Genomic DNA, 23,496 nt, shown 5'->3' with positions numbered 1-23,496 from the left:
TTGCACGCTAATCTCTTATGCGGGACCTTATCGAAGGCCTTCTGAAAGTCCAAATACACCACATCCACTGGTTCTCCCTTATCTATTTTACCAGTTACATCCTCAAAAAATTCCAGTAGATTAGTCAAGCATGATTTACCTTTTGTAAATCCATGTTGACTTTGTCCGATCCAGTCACTGCTTTCCAAGTGCTCTGCTATTACATCTTTTATAATGGACTCTAGCATTTTCCCCACTACCGATGTCAAGCTTACCGGTCTATAATTCCCCGCCTTTTCTCTACATATTTGCCTATGTTGAAATCCATTTGCCACAGTTTTGCCCATTCACTTAATCTGTCGATAACTCTTTGTAAATTTATGCTTTCTATGCCATCATCTAAGTCGTTAATAAATACTGTGAATAGTTGAGGCCCCAGCACAGATCCCTGCGGGACACCACTAGTCACATCCTGCCAATCTGCGTACCTTCCCATTATCCCTACTCTGTCTCCTGCCGCTCAGCCAATTTCCTAACTAGGTCAATAATTTGCCCTCAATTCCGTGGGCTTCTACCTTAGTTAACAGTCTCTTATGTGGGACTTTATCAAATGCCTTCTGGAAGTCCATATAAATAACATCCATAGACATCCCCCAGTCCACTGCTTTAGTCACCTCTTCAAAAACTTCAATCAGGTTTGTCAGGCATGACCTACCTTTAACAAATCCATGCTGGCTCTCTCTGATCAACTGAAAATTTACTCTATCCTTAATTATAGACTTTAGTAATTTCCCAAAAACAGATGTTAGGCTAACTGGTCTAAAATTCCCTGGTTTCCCTCTCTCACCATTTTTAAAAAGCAGAGTGGCATGCGTAATTTTCCAATCTAAAGGGACGGTTCCTGAATCTAGAGAACTTTGGAAGATTATAGTTAGGGCATCTGCAATGTGCTCACCTACTTCCTTTAAAACCCACATTCCATGATTTTGCGTTCAATAAAATTAATGGAATGCTAAAATCACGGGCTGGGGGTGCGCAGTTACCCAATATTCGCTCCCCTCACGTCAAGCGGAAATTCTCCCCTAAAGTAACCCCCCTGCCTCAATACTCGTTACTTTGCCTGGCATCAGGAAGCCACTCCTCCCCCTTCTCTCTCTTTGGATTTCTCACCCCACACTCAAGGGGTCCTTGTAGCCTGACCAATCAGGAATGACAGGTTAAAAAGAGAAAGGCTTCCATTTATATAGCACCTTTCACGACCTCAGGATGTCCCAAAGCACTTTACAGCCAATTAAGTACTTTTTGAAGTGGAGTCACTGTTGTAATGTAGGAAACACAGCAGCCAATTTGCACACAGCAAGCTCCCACAAACAGCAATAAGATATTGACTAGATAATCTGTTTTTGTGATGTTGGTAAAGAGATAAATATTGGCCAGGGCATTGGGGAGAGCTCCCTTGCTCTTCTTCAAAATAGTGCCGTGGGATCTTTTACATCTCGGGCAGACGGGGCCTCGGTTTAACGTCTCATCTGAAAGACGGCACCTCCGACAATGCAGCACTCAGTGCCGGACTGGAGTGTCAGCCTGGATTATGTGCTCAAGTCCCTGGAGTGGGGCTTGAATCTACAACCCACTGACTCTGAGGCAAGAGTGCTGTCCCTGAGCCATGGCTGACACCTAGGTTAGGCATCTATTGCTTGGGGTACTGACACACCACTAAGAGCCTACAAAGGTACCGATATATAAAGGCTGATAGCCCTACCCCGATTGTGCCCTTCCCGCGGAGCAGGAAGCACTGGTTGGGAAAATCGCAGGCCCACAGCTCCCGATTCAATTAAATGGACAGAACATCCAGGGGAATTGCAGGCCCATGACTTGCCAACTGGTGATTCTGGAGAACCGGCAATGCCTGCTCAGAGAATCGTCCCCATACTCTGCTCTCCTCAGGAATATCAGCCCCGCCAGTTGCCAGCTACTTACCTCGTGCGTTTTGAAGAACTCCGATGATTCCAGGGTGTTCCGGACCTTCATCAGTCTTGTCAGGTAGGATTTCTTCAGATTCAAACAAAGCAGAAGTTTAAGTGATCTGCACGTCAACATGGTTTGAGATCAAATAGACACATTCCCTGGTCTGTGCCATCCTTAGCTGCTCTCAGCTGGTGGGAGATGGGGTGTTGCAAGTGGCCCCTGCTCCCACGGACAAGGGATTGGGAATCAGCTGGAGTTCCTGCTCTTGATCCACTAGCCCCGCCTCTTTCTGGAAACTAGGGAAGAGGGTCGGTTGTGATGCTTCCCACAGTCAAACAGCTTGGCAGTGCTAAAATCTACAGCTCACATATAAAGAGTGCCACTTGCGAACATAGGAACGTATGAAAAATGATGGCTAGCAAAAGACCAGCTGGTGCCATTACCCTCTACATCAGCTGGATGTGCTGCACAACTTATTTACATGTGTGTGTGTTTATTGGTGTTATAGTTCTTTTATTGGTCCTTTAACCCCTTTATATTGGTCCTTTCACCCTTTATATTGGTCCTTTAACCCATTATATTGGTCCTTTAACCCTTTATATTGGTCCTTTAACCCATTATATTGGTCCTTTAACCCATTATATTGGTCCTTTAACCCTTTATATTGGTCCTTTAACCCATTATATTGGTCCTTTAACCCATTATATTGGTCCTTTAACCCATTATATTGGTCCTTTAACCCATTATATTGGTCCTTTAACCCTTTTATATTGGTCCTTTAACCCTTTATATTGGTCCTTTAACCCATTATATTGGTCCTTTAACCCTTTATATTGGTCCTTTAACCCATTATATTGGTCCTTTCACCCTTTATATTGGTCCTTTAACCCATTATATTGGTCCTTTAACCCATTATATTGGTCCTTTAACCCTTTATATTGGTCCTTTAACCCATTATATTGGTCCTTTCACCCTTTATATTGGTCCTTTCACCCTTTATGTTGGTCATTTAACCCTTTTATATTGGTCCTTTCACCCTTTATATTGGTTCTTTCACCCTTTATATTGGTCCTTTAACCCTTTATATTGATCCTTTAACCCATTATATTGGTCCTTTAACCCTTTATATTGGTCCTTTCACCCTTTATATTGGTCCTTTCACCCTTTATATTGGTCCTTTCACCCTTTATATTGGTCCTTTAACCCATTATATTGGTGCTTTAACCCTTTATATTGGTCCTTTAACCAGTTATATTGGTCCTTTAACCCTTTATATTGGTGCTTTAACCCTTTATATTGGTCCTTTCACCCTTTATATTGGTCATTTAACCCGTTATATTGGTGCTTTAACCCATTATATTGGTGCTTTAACCCGTTATATTGGTCCTTTAACCCGTTATATTGGTCCTTTAACCCGTTATATTGGTCCTTTAACCCGTTATATTGGCCCTTTAACCCTTTATATTGGTCCTTTAACCCTTTATATTGGTCCTTTAACCCGTTATGTTGGTCCTTTAACCCGTTATATTGGTGCTCTAGTTCTTTTATTGATGATACGTTACCATGATATTCTTGTTTCCATCGACAAAGTCGTCAAAGACCTGGAGAATCTGTTCCTTCGTTTTGGTCCTTTTGAAGTTTGTGCTGCCCATGACCTCTGCTTTCTGCAACAGAGAGTGAGAACATGAAGACCATTAAACCCTAGAAGGGGCACAGTAACTAGACCAAACTCAAGGTCTCAATTAAAAAATAGAAGCTAAGGCATTGAAGGCCAGACTTTATATAATGACTGACTGCAGACGTACAGACATCCCCTCCCACGTAACAGCCCACACCCCGTAACATTCTCCCTCCAATAATATCCTATAATGTAAAAACTCCTGCTGTCCTGCTGTGTAATTCCCCCTGGTACTGCTTCTCGTGTGTTAACACTCGCCCTGTCTTGTGATCTTGCTGTAAAATTATCCTTTATAACACTCATTGCCTCTTGAACACCTCTCTCTCTGCCTTGGAACGTTCCCACCTGTAACACTTTCACCTTTTAACATCCCCTGTAACATTCCCCCATGTATCCCTCTTGAACCGCACCTGGCCTCTCAAATTCTGTACCTCTCCCACTCCTCCTGCCTTGTGCCACCTCTTTGATCCTCTTGTAATACTCGATGCCCCTGGAAGGTGTCTTCCCTTTGCTGACTGGAAGGCTGGTCTATAGGCAGCACATTTAGAATTGTGCACACTCTTCCCTAATTCTGTCCTCACCCCCCTGCACGCTTTGCCCCAAATTCTTTGCCCCAGATTCTTCCAGGGGGTCCAGGCGCCATGTTGCCCTGGACAACTTAAATTAAGAATGCTGCCTTCAGGTTATTTTTAAACACTTTCTTTTGCTTTACAGTTCATACATTTTTAATCTTGAAAAAAGGAGAGGATAAACAAGAGTTGATTGGGTTTACTCATGTTCAACAGACCAACCTGACCATCACTTCCCCAAAAGCTACCTGAACTACCCACACCAGTTCAGAGTGGCACTCCTTTCCCTCTAACCCTCCCCCAATTCACAAGGTAGTCTCCCCCCCTTTCAATCCCCCTCCGCTACTGAAACCCTCATTCACGCCTTTGTCAACTCCAGACTCGATTATTCTCTCCCGGCCGGTCTTCCATTCTTCATAGGCTGAAGCTCATCCAAAACTCTTCTTCCTGTATCCTATCCAACACCAAATCCCACTTATCCATCACCCTGTCCAACCCAGTTCCTCAATGTCTCAAATTTAAAATTTTTGTGCTCGCGTTTAAATCCATTCATGGCCTCTCCCCTCCCTATCTCTTCCAACTCTGTAAACCCCCTCCCAAGCTCTCCATTCCTCCAATTCTGGCACCTGGAAAACCCCTTCCCTTTGCCCCACCATTGGTGGTCGTGCCTCCAGCTGCCTGGGACCCACTCTCTGAAATTCCCTCCCTAAACCTCTCCGCCTCTCTCTCCTCCTTAAAACTCACCTCTTTGACCAAGCTTAATCTCTTGGTCCTAATCTCTCCTTCTTTGGCTCAGCGTCCATTTTCCTTCTGCTACGTTCAAGGCATTGCATAAATGCAAGTTGTTTCTATCTATCACGAGACTGGGAATTCCCAATTGCAGCACCCAGCACAAGATGGAGTCAAGGAGCAGCATCGCACTGGGAGCTGGGGCAGAGGACCGACAGTGAGAAGGTCAACAGGTTAAGTGCCGCGATAATATTCCCAGCTAGTTCCCTTGTGGCAACGAATCAGCCATTGACCCCTGAGCTTGCCAATTTGGCACCTCAGAAGATAGTATCTGTACGTTTTCATATGGTAAATAGGCCTAACTACACCTTCACTGTAAGAATCCTGTGTGAAATGAGTCTGGGACAGAGTTTGAACCCGTTTCCTAGTGGGTGCAGGCGGACAGCACAAAACTGCCCCAAATTGGCATGACTTAAGGTCACTCGGATAGCTGGTGTGCAAAATAGGCTGGCGCTCTTGGTGGGCATTGACATACTGGCACAGAGAAGTGGTGGTGTTAATCCAACATTTACTATCCCTGAAATAAAAACAGAGAATGCTGGAAATACTCAGCAGGTCAGGCAGCATCTGTAGAGAGAGAGAGAAACAGAGTTAACGTTTCAGAACTTTTTCTGACGAAGTGTCATCGACCTGAAACATTGACTCTGTTTCTCTCTCTCTACAGATGCTGCCTGACCTGCTGAGTATTTCTAGCATTTTCTGTTTTAATTTCAGATTTCCAGTATCCGCAGTATTTTGATTTACTATACCTGATGTGGGAGTGCTGGGAGCTGTCACTGGGCACCTGAAATGTGCAAAGTGTTTCATTTCTGAGCAATAACAGCCCTCACCAAAGCTGTAAGCAGTAAAGTGTGTATGTGAGCATATATAGGTGTGTGTATATAAAATAAGTATGTATACATACACATTGGGGTAGATTTTCCTGAAGGAGGCGGGACTACAACTTTCAGGTATTAGTCCCGCCTACATCGACGTCCGGCCAATCCGCGCGATTTTCCCTTGACTGACCTTGTTGAGCCCGCCCAGCGGGCTCAGCAGGCCAATTAAGGGCCACCTGGCAACAGGTGACGTCACAGATTGAAATTTCATCTGTCAAGACGTCTTGACAGATGAAATATCAGTGTTTCACAGCTGTTTGAAGCTGTCAAACACTGACAGTCTGACTTCTAACCTGAGTCCTTCTACACAGACTCAGTTAGAACTGTCACCAGCAATGAAAGCTGAAGGCTGTCACTTTTGACAGATCGCAGCCATTTTGCTTTCAGTTCCGGCTGAGTGATGGACTCCCGAAACCTAGAGGAAGAAAGGCTGTTAAGGTAAGTACAGGTAATTTAAACTTCTTTACACACTTTAGACACACCAAACACACTTACCTTTGCACTCATGCACCCATCACTCACCTGAACACCGACATCTCAACATCTCCAAGTCCTTCAACCCGACGGCCCGACTGCTCTAACCTGGCGTGGTTTGGAGCCATCGGGAATCTCACACGACACCCCTCAAAATAGGGATTAGGCTAAAAACTGCCTGTTAACTACCTGTTAACAGGCAGTTAATTGGCACTAATCCCTTCCCGCCTCGGGTCGGCGGGTCCCAGTGTGGGGCGGGTACCCGCCTCCTCTGAAACTTACGTGGAGGCGGGTTTTGGGCGGGATGGTGTCGGGACCCCCGATTTCGGGATTTCCCCCCCCCCCCATCCCCACACGCCTGAAACCCCGCCTGACGGCTCCAGGAAAATCTACCCCATTATATATAATTGTCACTCATAAGGTATGCTGTTTCCTGTGATGTGCTGCCACTCTCTCTCTCACCACCAGGTGGCGGAACGCTCCAACAGTTTTCTGAGGATCACGAGTGCTCTGCTGCAGGTCACGACAGCCCCAGTTTTAGAATAAATGGAAAGATACGGTTGTGCCGTCCCACGGTGCACACTCACCTGCGGTGGCTGCTGCACCCGGGGAATGTCTGCAAACCAGGGATTCCCGTCCCTTAATTCAAATAAACTACTGGCACTGGAAAAGCTTCACTGGATATCGTGGTGCTTGGCCGGTGATTGCAAAATCCGACGAGGCAGCAGCTCTTTGAGGGCAGAGTGCGGCCAGCAGTATAACTCAGTACTCGCAATACTGACTGCTCTAAAACCGGTGTTAAACCAGTACCTGCAGGATAGCTGCAGCATTATAGCACTCAGTTGGACCATGCCAACCGTCCCTAGTGCCTGCAGGATAGGCACAGAACTCAGGTAGACCACACCAGCTCATCGCTAGCCACGTTCCTAACTTACAGAGCCACGTGTCAGCAGTGAATACCTGCTGGTAGTCTTTGGCAAAGTTTCACATGCAACATTTGCGATGGTTTTATTTTGGCACCAACAGAAGTGATATTAGGAGCCAGGTGGATATTTCCCGATTTCCACATCTGCAATTTTATTTTCCGTCCCCTGTTGCAGTAATAATAGGATAACCTTCTGTGAGACGAGCTTCAGGACATGAAGCCACACTCGATGGGAGCAATGTTCGTGGGCAGAGAGGTCAGTGTGCCCGATTCTGGGCGTTCCCTCTGATTAAAATGAACAATGGGAGCATCTTGAATCAGGCACACTGACTGTGGCCAATTCTCTGAACTTAGCTCCCATTGGGCAAGGCTCCTTACCGAGCGCAAAGCCACACAATAATAGTAACTTACATTTATACAGCACCTTTAATGTAGTAAAACGTCCCAAGGTGCTTCAAAGGAGCGATTATCAAACAAAATTTGACACCGAGCCACATAATGAGAAATTAGGACAGGTGACCCAGAGCTTGGTCAAAGAGGTAGGTTTAAAGTAGGGTGTTAAAGGAGGAACGAGTCAGCGAGGTTTAGGGAGGGAATTCCAGAGCTTGGGCCCTAGACAGCTGAAGGCACGGCCACCAATGGTGGGGCGAAGAGAATGGGGCACACACACGAGGTCAGAATTGGAGGAGCGCAGAGTTCTTCGAGGGTTGTAGAGCTGGAGAAGGTTACAGAGATAGGGAGGGGTGAGGCCACGGAGAGATTTGAACACAAGGATGATCATTTTAAAATTGGAGGCATTGTTGGACGGGGAGCCAGTGTACACCGGCGAGCACAGGGGTGATGGGTGAACGGGACTTGTGTGGGTTAGGGTATGGGCAGCAGAGTTTTGGATAAGCTCAAGTTTATGGAGGGCGGAATGCAGGAGACCAGCCTGGAGAGTGTTGGAATAGTCGAGTCTAGAGTAACAACAGTATGGATGAGGGTTTCAGCAGAAGTTGAGGCAGGGAAGTAGATGGGTGATATTACGGAGGTGGAAGTAGGCGGTCTTTATGATGGAGAGGATATGGGTTTGGAAGTTCAGCTCAGGGTCGAATAGGGCGCCAAGATTATGAACAGCCTGAGACAGTGGCCAGGGAGGGGGATGGAATCGGTGGTGAGTGAATGGAGTTTGTGGCGGGGGCCAAAGACAATGGCTTTAGTCTGCCCAATATTTAATTGGCGAAAACACGGTGGCATAGTGGTTAGCACTGTTGCCTCACAGCGCCAGGGACCCGGGTTCGAATCCGGCCTCGGGCGACTGTCTGTGTGGAGTTTGCACATTCTCCCCGTGTTTGCGTGGGTTTCCTCCGGGTGCTCCGGTTTCCTCCCACAGTCCAAAGATGTGCAGGTTAGGTTGATTGGCTATGATAAATTGACCCTTAGTGTTAGGGGGATTAAATACGTGGGGTTACGGGGATCGGGTGGGATATGTGTCGGTGCAGGCTTGATGGGCCGAAATGGCCTCTACCTGCACTGTGGGGTTTCTGTGATTTCTGTGAAAACTGTGGTTCATTCAGTACTGGATGCCGGAGAAGCAGACTGACAACACAGAGGCAGTGGAGGGGTCGAGAGAGGTGGTGATGAGGTAGAGCTGGGTATCGTCCGTGTACATGTGGAACCTGACGTGTGTTATCGGATAATGCCGCCGAGGGGCAGCATGTAGATGAGACATAGGAGGGGGCCAAGACTAGATCCTTGGTGGGCTCCAGAGGTAACAGTGCGGGAGCGGGAAGAGAAACCATTGCAGGTGATTCTCCAGCTATGACTGGATAGATAGGAATGGAAATAACAATAGAAAATGCTGGAAAAACTCAGTAGGCCAGGCAACATCCGTGGAGAGAGAAATAGAGTCAACGTTTCAGGTCGAAACCCTTCATCAGAACTGAAAAAGCACAGGAAACGAAACAGATTAAAAGGCCAGTTTGGGGGCTGGGAAATGGCATTTTCTGTTATTATTTCGGATTTCCAGCATCCGCAGTATTTTGCTATCGTAGATAGGAATGGAACCAGGCGAGGGCAGTCCCGCCCAGCTGGACAACGGAGGAGAAGTGTTGGAATAGGATGGTGTGGTCAATCGTGTCAAAGGCTGCAGGCAGGACAAGAAGGATAGTTTACCATGGTCACAATCATGTAGGATGTCATTTGTGACTTTGATAGGGGCCATTTTAGTGCTGTGGTGGGACAGAAACCTGGCTGGAAGGATTCAAACATGGAGCTGTGGGAAAAGTGGGCACGGATTTGGGAGGCGACAACACGTTCAAGGAGCGGAAAGCGAAGTTGAAGATGGGGTGGTAGTTTGCAAGGACAGAGGGGTTATGTGTGTTCTTTTGAAGGAGGGGTGTGACGACGGCAGATTAGAAAAGGAGGAGGGAAAGTCCCTGAGGAGAGGGAACTGTTAACAATATAAGCTGACATGGGGGCCAGGAAGGGAAGTTGGGTGGTCAACAGTTTAGTGGGAATAGGGTCGAGAAAGCATGAGGTGGGTCTCATGGACAAGATGAGCTCAGAGAGGGCATGAGGGGAAATAGGAGAGAAACTAGAGAAAGATGCTCTTCGATTCTTCCATAAGCGGAACAATGGGCCACTGCTCGGCCGAAGCTCTTCCAGAAGGACTACGTCAAGCTATCGTACCTTAACCCCTTCAATGCGAAACCCTAGAGTTGCTGTGGAACTGAGGGTTTCCCTCCACTGCATGTAACGTGGCTTGATAACAGCTTGGAGAGTGTGCTCCTGTGGTGTTGGGGCCTGAGGGTCAACTTCCACCATTTTCTTGTACATGTCCTTCCGTAGCTTTGGCTTCTCTCGGGCTTTCATCAGCTCTTCTTCCAGATATGTCCTGCAAAGGGGAAAAGATGGAGACATTGGAGAATGGGAACAGTTATTGTTAACTCCCCTCCCCCCCTGAGGCTATATCTAGCTTACCACCAGCGCACTGTGGCTGCAGTACATACGATCCACAGGATGAACTGCAGCAACACACAAGCACCTTCCCCTCTCCCCCCACTGCGACCTCTACCACTGAGAAGGACATGAGCAGCAATGCTGAAGAGACACCATCACCTCCCAAGGTCTCCTTCAAGCTGTACGCCATTCTGAGTTGGACACAAATACCTCTGTTCCTTTATCGCCACTGGGTCAATATCCTGGATTGCTCTATTTAATACTATCATGGGAATACCTTCGCCACACAGACTGCAGCTTGTTCAATGAGAGGGCTGTAGTGTATGTACCCGTCTACCTTTAAGGGAACTATTGAATGTAACCGTTCACCTTTAAGGGAACTACTTTAGGTGTGGCACTATTTGTTTGGCTTCTGTATACTGTAATACCGATAGTGACCACACCAGTATATAAGTGTTGTAGCAGGATTTCTGGGGCAGATTCGCCCGGACCTTCGAATAGTAAAGACCTGTTTGTTTGTTACTTCTGAAGTCTGTGTATTTATTAACTGCACAACCCACAGACTTTACAGTGGCGACGAGTACGATCGTACCCTGCGGCAAGATTACCATAAGCAACGAAGAGCGTCGAAGAGAGACAACCGCCCTCGTCGTGCTACCAAAAGAAAACACGAGGCTGCAACAACAGAAAGCAGGAAGACTAACAACAAAAGCTGTATCAGCAACAGGCACTGACTACCCTTCTGCCACGGTGCGGAGTGAGCCGACCAGCAAGAAACAAGGCGGCCGAAGAGACTGTGAGTAGGGGAAGGTGTAGAAGCATCCGGAGGATAAGGGCAGAGCACTCGACCTCGGTCGAGGGGGAGCTGTGCCGGCCAAAAGCCGGGTCCAACGGCGTCGGGTGACAGCCGGACCGCGATCGGCGGGACAATCGGGGCAGCGACCGCAGCCACGAAGCGCTGAGCCTGCGAGTAGGCGCGGGAAGAGAAACCCAGCCGCAGCCGGGGAGGGAAACACCGGTCTGCGAGAGGGCTGGGGAGGCGAACGGGAACCGTGCGGGTGAGAGCCTGCGAGGAGCCGGTCCAGCGGCTGAGCTGCTCTCCACCAACGGGGTACTCAGAGCCGGCAAAACCGAACGTGCGGGAGTGGGTGAGAGACACAGCCGAAAACGGGGTGAGAGACTGCGCGAGAGCCAGTCCAGCGGTGAGCTGTTCTCCACCAACGGGGTACCCAGGGCCGGTAGCATCGAACGTGCGGGTGAGAGAGACAGCCGGGTACGGAGAGAGAGACTGCGCGAGAGCCAGTCCAGCGGCTGAACTGTCCTCCGCTAACGGGGTGTACCCAGCGCCGGTAGAGCTGTGCGGGCGGGAGGAAAAGACATAGCCGAGTAAGGGGAGCTGTGCGGTAGCCAGCCAGCGGCTGAACCTGTCCGCTGAGGGGGAAGCGTACCCCTTCCACCGGGAAGAAACGCGGGAAGCCGCCATTAGGCGGAGAAGACGCCAGAAGCGGGAAACCGCCATTGAAGTGGGCGGGGCGAGAAAGGAAGAGCGGGAAACCGCCATTTTCGCGGGTAAACCGCCATCTTGATTGACATACCGCCATTGAAGTGGGCGGGGAGAGAAGGAAAGAGCGGGAAACCGCCGATTTCGCGGGAAAACCGCCATCTTAGAAACAAATAAATAAATAAGAAATACTGGTGCTGCTCCCAAGGGAAGAAAGATGCCTAAGCGAGGGAATATTAACGACTTTAATTCTGAAATAGAAGACTGGGCCACGTACGTGGAACGCATAGAGATCTATTGCGAAGCCAACAAAATAGAGGAAGACAACAAGGCGATAACATTGCTAAACTCGATGGGGGCAAAAACATACGGGCTCTTGAAGCATCTAATAGCACCAAATAAACCAGCGGATCAGACCTTCGAAGAGATTGTGGCTGTGCTGAAGGACCACTTGAACCCCACACCGCTGATGCTGGCTGAACGATTCAAATTCTACGCAAGAACGCAGAAGAAAGACGAAAGCAATGCGGAATACTTGGTCGAACTGCGTAGGCTAGCGAAATACTGCCAGTTCGGAGGGAATCTGACAGAAGCGCTGCGGGACAAGTTCGTATGCGGATTGTCCAAAGAAGGGACGCAGAAGCGACTACTGGAAAAGAATGACCTCACACTGGACAGGGCTGTCCTTATAGCTGCATCGCACGAAGCCGCAGCGAAAGGAACGGCGGAAATGCAACTAAAGGCGGCGGCACTCGGGGTGGACCAAATTACTTCAAGCACAACAAAATGCTACCATTGTGGGAAGACAACGCATGACCAGAATCAATGCTGGTTTAAGAACCAAGAGTGTAGGAAATGTGGCAAACTGGGTCACATCGCGAAGGTATGCCGGTCCGGGAAAAAGATCAATAATCAAAGGAAGCCACCACCAGAAAAGTACAACAAGGTACACAAGGTGGCTGAGAAGAGTTCAGACGAACAGAATTCAGACTCAGACCCAAACAACCAGGAGCTGGGTAGTCTGAGAATCCACAATGTGGGTAAAGAAACGGATCTACAGGCCATCTGGGTCATACTAAAAATAGCTGGAGTCCAAATAAGAATGGAGCTGGACACTGGATCAGCTCTATCAGTCATCAACCGAAGGGACTACCACCGGCTATTCTCTCACATACCTTTAAGAAATACCAAGTTCGTATTACAGACATACACGGGGCATAACGTATACCCCGTGGGGAAAATAAGAGTCAAGGTGAGAGATAGGGGTAAAGAACACCCAAGAATGAGCTTGTACATATTACCTGAGGGAGGACCACCACTTCTAGGACGGGAGTGGATTAAGAAAATAGACATGGAATGGCATTACCTAAAAGCCATAATGAGGGAGGACTCGGTGCAAGCTATTAGCTCAGATTCTGAAATGGATGATGATAAGACCAAGTCGAAAACGAAGACAGGCAGAAGGACTTATGGTACCAAGAAGAATAAAGCTGCAGAGCAGAACTCCAGGTTGACAGAGAATTCTGAGCCTGTTCAAGCAAAGGATTCATCCATGACGGAAAAACACCGAGCTCGGACGCAAACTTATGTCAAAGTACGACAACAATTAGAACAGTTGAGTGATCGTCTCATACAGGAGATGAAAAATATGGAAAAGTTCTGGGACACCGAATGGGGGAACCTGGAAAGACTACAGAGACAGCTAGCTCAAGCAGAGAGCGACCATAGAGCCATCATGGTCAAATACCAATCACATTCCCCTGATGCTGTTCAGGAACTAGAATATTTACAGAATGAACCAAAGGAAGAGGAATCTTCAGGGAGCCAGGATTTTATTCCAGTTCTTCTTTACGACTCCTTACAAGCAGAGTGTGAGAAGTTGAAAGAACAGTATGAACAGGCCCAGGCTACAATTCAGAAGGGGGTTAACTCGGCAGCCTCCAAAAAGCTAGTTTCAGTAGAAGCATATGAACAACTAAAGGTTGAACATGAGCAAGAAGTCCAAAGGCTGCAGGAAATTCTTGATGAGCTCAAGGCCAAGACAGACTCATCGATAGAAGCTCCATCCATAGATGAGCAATTAGAGGTGAAAATCATGGCAGAGCATGAAAGACAGGATGTCCAAGAACTTATAAAAACATTGAAGGACACCCAAGACAAATATGAGGCGGCAATGTCTGAGGTTCAACAACTTGAAGAACAGATTCAACTGGGAATCCTTGCAGTGGAAGAACAGGACACTGTAAGAATGGTCCCTGAACATGAACTGGAGAGCATCAGGGCGCAACTTTTCCGAGCGCTGAAAGCCAAAGTTCAAGAGGAACGTAAGGTGGAAGTATTGGAGAAAGAGGTGGATGAAATGGAGAAGACTCTGATCCACCGTGTTCCCAGGGAAGAGTTAACGGTCGGCCAACTCCTTCATATGCTGAAGGACAAGACTCTACAAGGGGAACAATCTGAACACGAGCTTCAATCTTCAGGGGGAACGAGTTCGGAGCTCTCAAAAGTCACGGAGATAGCTGAGGTGGCAACACAAATTTTACAAGGATGCCAAAAGTACGTTGAATCACGTCAAGGTGAACAGAAGAAGGTGGAAACCGTTACTTCAGTAGAAGAGTTAAATAGCCTGATAACGCAATTACCGGTGGAAAGGAAGGTATTGAACTCACAAATGAGGTCCGTCGTGAAGGAATGGCAGATAACCCAGGAAGAGCGGGATGAATATGAATGCATGAAGAAGGCTTTTCAAGAAAGATGTTTAGGGAAGGAACCACCGTCAGCTAACGTCCAGACGGGTGAGGAGGAAGAAGAAGTCTCTCTCGCTGGCCTAACTCAGGACGAACCTGAATATTACCATGACCTGTTGAGTGACACTGAATATTATGAGGATGTGGTCTGCCCAGCTTGTGATGAAAACTCTCAAAGTGCTGAAATCCGGATGAAGCACTTAAGGTCTAAGGAACATAGAGAGTTGGTGGCGCTACAGCTGGCAGCCGAGAAAGGAGCTCCGAGAGTTTCAAAAAGGCAGAAAAGAAAAAGAAGAAGCAGAAGATAATAACTGTCTAAAATATTAGCACTTCTACCATTCCAGGCGGGACATTACGAAAGGAGCTAAATTAGTTGAAAAACTGATAAATGTCAAGACAGCCAGTTGGTTGTCAAAGTCCGCACTGCTGGTTCAACAGGATGAAAGTTCAAGCTGCTACGTCAAGAAAAAGGCTATGGAGGAGTCACGCTAGCCAGGTGAACCGGCTACCCCAAAGAAATGTTGTTCGGAACGAGTCAAGATCAGAGACTGAATCTATGAACTGTTTCCGCAGAGACGGAACCTGTGAACTGTTTCCACCGAGATTATATTGTAAATTGTTTTATATGACATTGACTCCACCGAGATTATAGCTGTAATTTGTTTTATAGGAAGTTGAAGATATGTATGTTTAACGGGGACTCTGTAAGTAATAAGCTAAAAAGGGAGGATTGTAGTGTATGTACCCGTCTACCTTTAAGGGAACTATTGAATGTAACCGTTCACCTTTAAGGGAACTACTTTAGGTGTGGCACTATTTGTTTGGCTTCTGTATACTGTAATACCGATAGTGACCACACCAGTATATAAGTGTTGTAGCAGGATTTCTGGGGCAGATTCGCCCGGACCTTCGAATAGTAAAGACCTGTTTGTTTGTTACTTCTGAAGTCTGTGTATTTATTAACTGCACAACCCACAGACTTTACAAGGGCCTACCACCACCTTCTCAGGGCAACAATGGATGGGCTGCCACATCCCAAAATATAACCAATACGCCTCACTGTAACACTGATATACTCCACACCCCTCATTGTAACACTATCTGATATACCCCTCACTATAACACTGTCTGATATACCCCTTCACTGTAACACTGATATACTGCACACCCCTCACTGTAACACTATCTGATATACCCCTCACTATAACACTATATGATATACCCCTCACTATAACACTGTCTGATACACCCCTTCACTGTAACACTGATATACTCCACACCCCTCATTGTCACACTATCTGATATACCCCTCACTATAACACTGTCTGATACACCCCTTCACTGTAACACTGATATACCGTGCACCCCTCACTGTAAAACTATCTAATATACCCCTCACTATAACACTGTCTGATACACCCCTTCACTGTAACACTATCTGATATACCCCCTCACTATAACACTATCTGATATACCCCTTCACTGTAACACTGATATACTCCACACCCCTCACTGTAACACTATCTGATATACCCCCTCACTATAACACTCTCTGATATACCCCTTCACTGTAACACTGATATACACCACACCCCTCACTATAACACTCTCTGATACACCCCTTCACTGTAACACTGATATACTCCACACCCCTCACTGTAACACTATCTGATATACCCCCTCACTATAACACTGTCTGATACACCCCTTCACTGTAACACTGATAAACCGCACACCCCTCACTGTAACACTATCCGATATACCCCTCACTATAACATTCTCTGATATACCCCTTCACTGTAACACTGATATACCGCACACCCCTCACTGTAACACTATCTGATATACCCCCTCACTATAACACTGTCTGATACACCCCTTCACTGTAACACTGATATACCGCACACCCCTCACTGTAACACTATCTGATATACCCCCTCACTATAACACTGTCTGATACACCCCTTCACTGTAACACTGATATACCGCACACCCCTCACTGTAACACTATCTGATATACCCCTCACTATAACACTGTCTGATACACCCCTTCACTGTAACACTGATATACCGCGCACCCCTCACTGTAACACTATCTGATATACCCCCTCACTATAACACTCTCTGATATACCCCTTCACTGTAACACTGATATACTCCACACCCCTCACTATAACACTCTCTGATACACCCCTTCACTGTAACACTGATATACTCAACACCCCTCACTGTAACACTATCTGATATACCTCCTCACTATAACACTGTCTGATACACCCCTTCACTGTAACACTGATATACTCCACACCCCTCACTGTAACACTATCTGATATACCCCCTCACTATAACACTGTCTGATACACCCCTTCACTGTAACAGTGATATACTCCACACCCCTCACTGTAACACTATCTGATATACCCCCTCACTATAACACTCTCTGATATACCCCTTCACTGTAACACTGATATACCGCACACCCCTCACTGTAACACTATCTGATATACCCCTCACTATAACACTATCTGATATACCCCTCACTATAACACTGTCTGATATACCCCTCACTATAACACTATCTGATATACCCCTCACTATAACACTGTCTGATACACCCCTTCACTGTAACACTGATATACTCCACACCCCTCACTGTAACACTATCTGATATACCCCCTCACTATAACACTGTCTGATACACCCCTTCACTGTAACACTGATATACCGCACACCCCTCACTGTAACACTATCTGATATACCCCCTCACTATAACACTCTCTGATATACCCCCTCACTGTAACACTATCTGATATACCCCTCACTATAACACTCTCTGATATACCCCCTCACTGTAACACTGATATACCGCACACCCCTCACTGTAACACTATCTGATATACCCCCTCACTATAACACTCTCTGATATACCCCCTCCCTGTAACACTATCTGATATACCCCTCACTATAACACTCTCTGATATACCCCCTCACTGTAACACTGATATACTGCACACCCCTCACTGTAACACTATCTGATATACCCCCTCACTATAACACTCACTGATATACCCCTTCACTGTAACACTGATATACCGCACACCCCTCACTGTAACACTATCTGATATACCCCCTCACTATAACACTGTCTGATATACCCCTTCACTGTAACACTGATATACTCCACACCCCTCACTGTAGCACTATCTGATATACCCCTCACTATAACACTGTCTGATAACCCCTTCACTGTAACACTGATAAACCGCACACCCCTCACTGTAACACTATCTGATATACCCCTCACTATAACATTCTCTGATATACCCCTTCACTGTAACACTGATATTACACCACTCACTGTAACACTATCTGATATACCCCTCACTATAACACTATCTGATATACCCCTCACTATAACACTCTCTGATATACCCCCTCACTATAACACTCTCTGATATACCCCCTCACTGTAACACTCTCTGATATACCCCCTCACTAACACTGATATACCATACACCTTATGCCAAGATGTGCTTACGACCACATATCCGCTCCATCACCAAGACTGTCAACTTCCACCTCCGTAACATCGTCCGACTCCACCCCTGCCTCAGCTCATCGGCTGCTGAAACCCTCACCCATGCCTTTGTTGCCTCTAGACTTGACTATTCCAACGCTCTCCGGGCCGGCCTCCCATCTTCCACCCTCCATAAACTTGTGCTCATCCAAAACTCTGCTGCCTGCATCCTAACTTGCACCAAGTCCCGTTCACCCATCACCCCTGTGCTCACTGACCTACATTGGCTCCCGGTCTGACAATAACTCGATTTTAAAATCCTCATCCTTGTTTTCAAATCCCTCCCTATCTCTGTAATCTCCTCTAGCCCTACAAGCCTTCGAGATCTCTGCGCTCCTCCAATTCTGGCACATTGCACATCCCTGATTTTAATCGCTCCATCATTCACGGCCCTGCTTTCAGTTGCCAAGGCCCTAAGCACAGGAATTCCCTCCCTAAACCTCTCTCCTCTGTACCACTCAATCCTCCTTTAAGATATTCCTTTTGGTCATTTGTCCTGATATCTCCTTCTGTGGTTCAGTGTCAACATTTTTATTGATAACGCTCTAATTAAGCACCTTGCGACGTTAAAAGCGTGATATAAATGCAAGTTGTTGTTGTTGCAGTAATATTCTCTGATATACCCCACGACCCTCACCAATTTCTCCGAGGTGTGCAGCCGCGCACCAACCGCGAGGTCCCGCGTGCGCTGCTCACCAACTCCTGTCGCAGGAAGAGATACCACGCAGCAAATTTAAAGCGAAAGTGCACGAAAAAAAAATTACAGGGAACTTTGCCCCTCACTGTAACACACTCTGATATACCCCACACCCCTCACTGTAACTCTGATAAACACCAAACCCCTCACTGTAACACTCTGACACACTCTACACACCTCACTGTAACACTGATATACCCCACACCCCTCACTGTAACACTGATATACCTAACACCCCTCCCTGTAACACTGATATACCCCACACCCCTCACTGTAACACTGATATACCCCCCCCACTGTAACACTGATATACCCCACACCCCTCACTGTAACACTGATATACCACACACCCCTCACTGTCACACTGATATACCCCACACCCTTCAATGTAATATTGATATACCCCACACCCCTCACTGTAACACTGATGCAGTTCACACCCTTCACTGTAACACTGGTATACCCCACACCGCTCACTGTAACACTGATATACCCCACACCCCTCACTGCAACACTGATATACCCCGCACCCTTCACTGTAACACTGGTATACCCCACACCGCTCACTGTAACACTGATATACCCCACAGCCCTCACTGTAACACTGATATACCCCACACCCCTCACTGTAACACTGATACACTTCACACCCCTCACTGTAACACTGGTATAGCCCACACCGCTCACTGTAACACTGATATACCCCACACCCCTCACTGTAACTCTGATATACCCCACACCCCTCACTGTAACGCTGATATACCCCACACCCATCACTGTAACTCTGATATACCCTATTACGTCCGTGAATGATTGAGACACGGACAGCAGGAGTGGAACAAAATAAGTCTTTACTGGTGGAAGTCAATAGTGAAACTGAAAACACAGAGGCTCACTAGCGCCTTTTATACAGGGGTGGTCACTGCCGGTACTGCAGTCTGAGACCAGTTATTCTCTTAAAGGTACATACACAACAATTCCTCCCCTTTTAGATAAACAGTACATAACATTCATTTAACAACTAAATGATCACTAATTACAATCACAATTACTGTTGCTAGATACATTGGTTAAGTTTAAGCAATTATAAGTTCAGTCTTTGAGGAGGCTTCCTGATTCTGTCTGGATAACGCCTCTTTGGGGTATCAGGCTCTTCTGGCAATGTTGAGTCGGGATCAATGTCGTTGTTTGGTTCATCTGCTTCCAATATTACCGGTTCTGCAGTAGCTGCAATTGGAACGTCGATTTCATTACCAGGTGTATCAGATCGTGGTGTGGAGTTGACGTTTTCCAGTGACTCTAGAATCTGGTCAGCATGGCGTCTTACAATGCTCTCCCCAACGTCCACGGTATACATGAGAGGTCCTTGTCGTGTACAAATCGTTCCTGGCTGCCATTTCTCAGTGCGGTAGTCCCGGGCCAAAACTGGTTGATCTATCTTAAAACTCCTGGTCGGCCTTTCATTCATATTCTGAAACTGCCTGTTCTCCACATCTCTTCGGATGTTTGGCTTAACCAAATCCAAGCGGCATCGTAGTCTTCGATTGAAGAACATCATGGCTGGAGTTTGGTTGGTAACCGCATGTGTCGCATTCCGGTAGGCAAACAAGAAGTTGTCCACCTTGTGTTGTAGGGGTATATCTTCATTACACATTGCCTTGATAGCCTTCTTGAATGTTTGGACAAACCTCTCGGCCAATCCATTAGTGGCTGGATGATATGGGGCAGATGTGTAATGCTTAACACCATTGTTCTTTAAGAACCTCCGGAACTCTTCAGACACAAACTGTGGTCCATTGTCAGAGCAAATCTGTTCAGGCAGCCCATTCCTGGCGAATATGGTTCGTAAAACTGTGATAGTTTTTTCCGTGGTGGTTGAGGACATTTTTATTACCTCTGGCCACTTTGAATGTGCATCCACCGCAATTAAAAACATCGAGTCCATGAAGGGACCAGCAAAATCAATGTGCACCCTTTGCCATGGAGATGAGGGCCACTCCCATGGATGCAGAGGAGCTTGTGGTGGGGCGTTTTGGACCTTCTGGCATCCTGCACAGCTCTTGGTCATCTCTTCGATTTCTCTATCGATTCCCAGCCACCACACAAACGCTCTGGCTAAGTTCTTCATTTTTACCCCACCCAGATGACCCTCATGAAGCTCATTGAGCACTCTATCCGTCAACTTAGGTGGAATTACTACTCTGGATCCACACATCAAGGTTCCTCTGCACACTGACAGCTGTTCTCTTCTCGGCGAGAATGCTGGCAGCAGTGGTTCGCCATGTACTGGCCATCCCTTCACCATTAAATCATAGACCCGTGATAGTGTCGGGTCATTCCGTGTTTCCTTTTCTATGTTTGCATTCATCACAGGGAGACATTCGACTATGGTCGAGTAGAATAACTCCATTGGATCCACTGCAAGGTCTTCTTCTTCCACCGTCGGCAACGGTAGACGTGACAATCCATCAGCATTTCCATGCTGTTTAGTTCCTTTGTACTCGATGTCATATTGGTGTGCCCCTAGGAAAAGGGACCATCTCTGCAGCCGTTGTGCTGTCATTATCGGTACGCCCTTCTGAGGGTTGAAAATGGAGACAAGAGGTTGATGATCGGTTAGTAGAGTAAATGTTTGACCGTGCAGGTAGTGATTGAACTTCTTCACCCCCCACACTAGGCTGAGGGCCTCTCTGTCAATCTGGGCATAGTTACGCTCGGCAGAAGTTAACAAGCGTGACGCAAATGCTATCGGCCTCTCTAAACCATCAAGGAATTTATGTGACAGTACCGCCCCAATGCCGTAGGGAGACGCATCACACGCCAGTCTGATCGGCAGTGCTGGGTTGTAGTGAGCCAATACTTCCCTTGAAGTGATTAAGTCCTTACTCTTCTGAAAAGCACGCTTACAATTATCGCTCCATTTCCATGCTACCCCCGTTCGTAGCAGGGCGTTCAGTGGGTGCAGAATTGTCGACAAATTCGGCAAAAACTTATGATAGTAATTCACCAATCCGAGGAATGACCTCAGTTGCGATACATTTTCAGGCGCTGGGGCCTTAACAACCGCTTCAATTTTGTCAGGGGACTTATGTAACCCCTCTTCATCAATCACGTGGCCACAATACGATATCTGTTTCTTTAAAAATTCGCACTTGGGGCGGTTGGCTCGCAGCCCATGTTCCCGTAGTCTAGTGAGCACCTGTTCTAGGTTGTTAAGGTGTTCACTGTCATCTTCACCTGTCACAAGGATGTCGTCCAAGTAACACTGAGTCCCCGGAATCCCTTGCAGGACTTGTTCCATCGCTCTTTGCCATATCGCCGGAGCCGATGCTACTCCGAATACCAGTCGATGATACTGGTAAAGACCTTTGTGAGTGTTTATCGTGAGATACTTCCTAGAGGACTCTTCAACCTCCATCTGCAAATATGCTTGTGCTAGGTCAATTTTTGTAAAACGCTTCCCTCGAGACAGTGTGGCGAAGATGTCTTCTATCCTTGGAAGAGGATATTGTACTGTGTGAAGGACTGGGTTCACCGTCACCTTGAAATCCCCACAGATGCGAATCTTCCTTGGCTCCCCGGACTTATTGCTTAATGTTTTCTTCATGACAGGAACGATGGGTGTCGCCCACTCGCTCCAGTCGACCTTAGACAACACGCCCGCCTTCTCCAGATTCTCCAGCTCTGCCTCGACGGCTGGGCGAATTGCATATGGTACCGGTCTTGCTTTGAAAAACTTGGGAACTGCATTCTCCTCTATTTTTATCGAGGCGGTTGCGCCTTTAAGCGTGCCCAGTTCTTGTTGAAATACCTCTTTGGCGTTAGCTTAGATTGTTGACAATCGTCCGGGAGTGACGTCTTCATCTTTTTTACCTTCCACCGTCATTGCATGAATGGAGTGCCAATCTAAGTTTATCTTCCTGATCCATTCCCGTCCCAATAACGGTGGTCCACCATTTGGCAGTATGTAGAGATACAATTTCCGTATTTTCTTGCCGTTGTATTCGACAGGCACCCTTATTTTTCCTCTGGGGTATACTTTTTGCCCCGTATACGTCGTCAAGACGATGGATGTCTCGCTCAAGGGTATGTGTGAAAATAGCCACTCGTAGTCTCGTCGATTCATGACGGTTAGCGCTGATCCTGTATCCAATTCCATTTTAACTTGGGACCCTGCTATCGTGAGGGTGACCCAAATGGTTCGGTGATCCTGTTTTGCGATTACATTGTGAAGTTTGAGACAGCTTAGTCTCCTGTTCCCGGATTCACTATCGCTCATCTGGTCTTCGGAACTACTGTCCGTCATCTTTTGTACTTTCTTGTACGGTTCCTTAGTAGCCTTTTTGTTGTCGCTGGTCTTCTTCCCAGGCCTGCAAACTCATGCAATGTGTCCCATCTTCCCGCATTGCCTGCATATTTTGTCTTTGGACCAGCAGTCCTTCTGGTCATGGTTAGTTCTGCCGCAGCGATAACATTTTGCAAATCCCCGTGTCATTTCGTGGGTGCCGTATTCCTGTGGTTTTTGTTGAATTTCTGCAGCTCCCCTGGCTGCTGCTTCATACGATACTGCCACGCTGAAAGCCTTATCTAGCGTCAGCTCATTCTCTGAGAGTAACTTCTGTGTTCCTTCACTCAGGAGTCCACAGACAAATTTGTCCCGTAGGGTATCTGCCAGTCCTGCTCTGAACTGGCAGTGCTTTGATAGCTTGCGTAGTTCCGTAAGATACTCAGCATTGCTCTCATCTTTGTGCTGAGTTCTCCTGTGAAATTTAAA

At 47.0% G+C, this 23,496-nt stretch overlaps 1 protein-coding gene across 1 annotated transcript in view; it reads right to left on the bottom strand.

Moving 5' to 3' along the window:
* The window catches only part of LOC147109592 (inositol-trisphosphate 3-kinase A-like), a 128,916-nt gene that overhangs the window by 5,592 nt on the left and 99,828 nt on the right, over positions 1 to 23,496 (bottom strand). The window contains exons 4-6 of the mRNA XM_086003655.1: positions 9,931 to 10,135; positions 3,510 to 3,611; positions 1,960 to 2,031 (exon numbers count right to left, since the gene is read on the bottom strand). Of these exons, the coding sequence (XP_085859781.1) occupies positions 1,960 to 2,031; positions 3,510 to 3,611; positions 9,931 to 10,135 (379 nt within the window). The remainder of the gene's footprint in view (positions 1 to 1,959; positions 2,032 to 3,509; positions 3,612 to 9,930; positions 10,136 to 23,496) is intronic.

Source organism: Somniosus microcephalus, chromosome 12, assembly GCF_052327205.1.
Source record: "Somniosus microcephalus isolate GS21.2 chromosome 12, FLI_Smic_1.0, whole genome shotgun sequence".
In the NCBI taxonomy this organism is placed as follows: Eukaryota; Metazoa; Chordata; class Chondrichthyes; order Squaliformes; family Somniosidae; genus Somniosus; species Somniosus microcephalus.
Note: the sequence above shows the minus strand (reverse complement) of the source record. Positions and strands in the feature narration are given on the sequence as shown.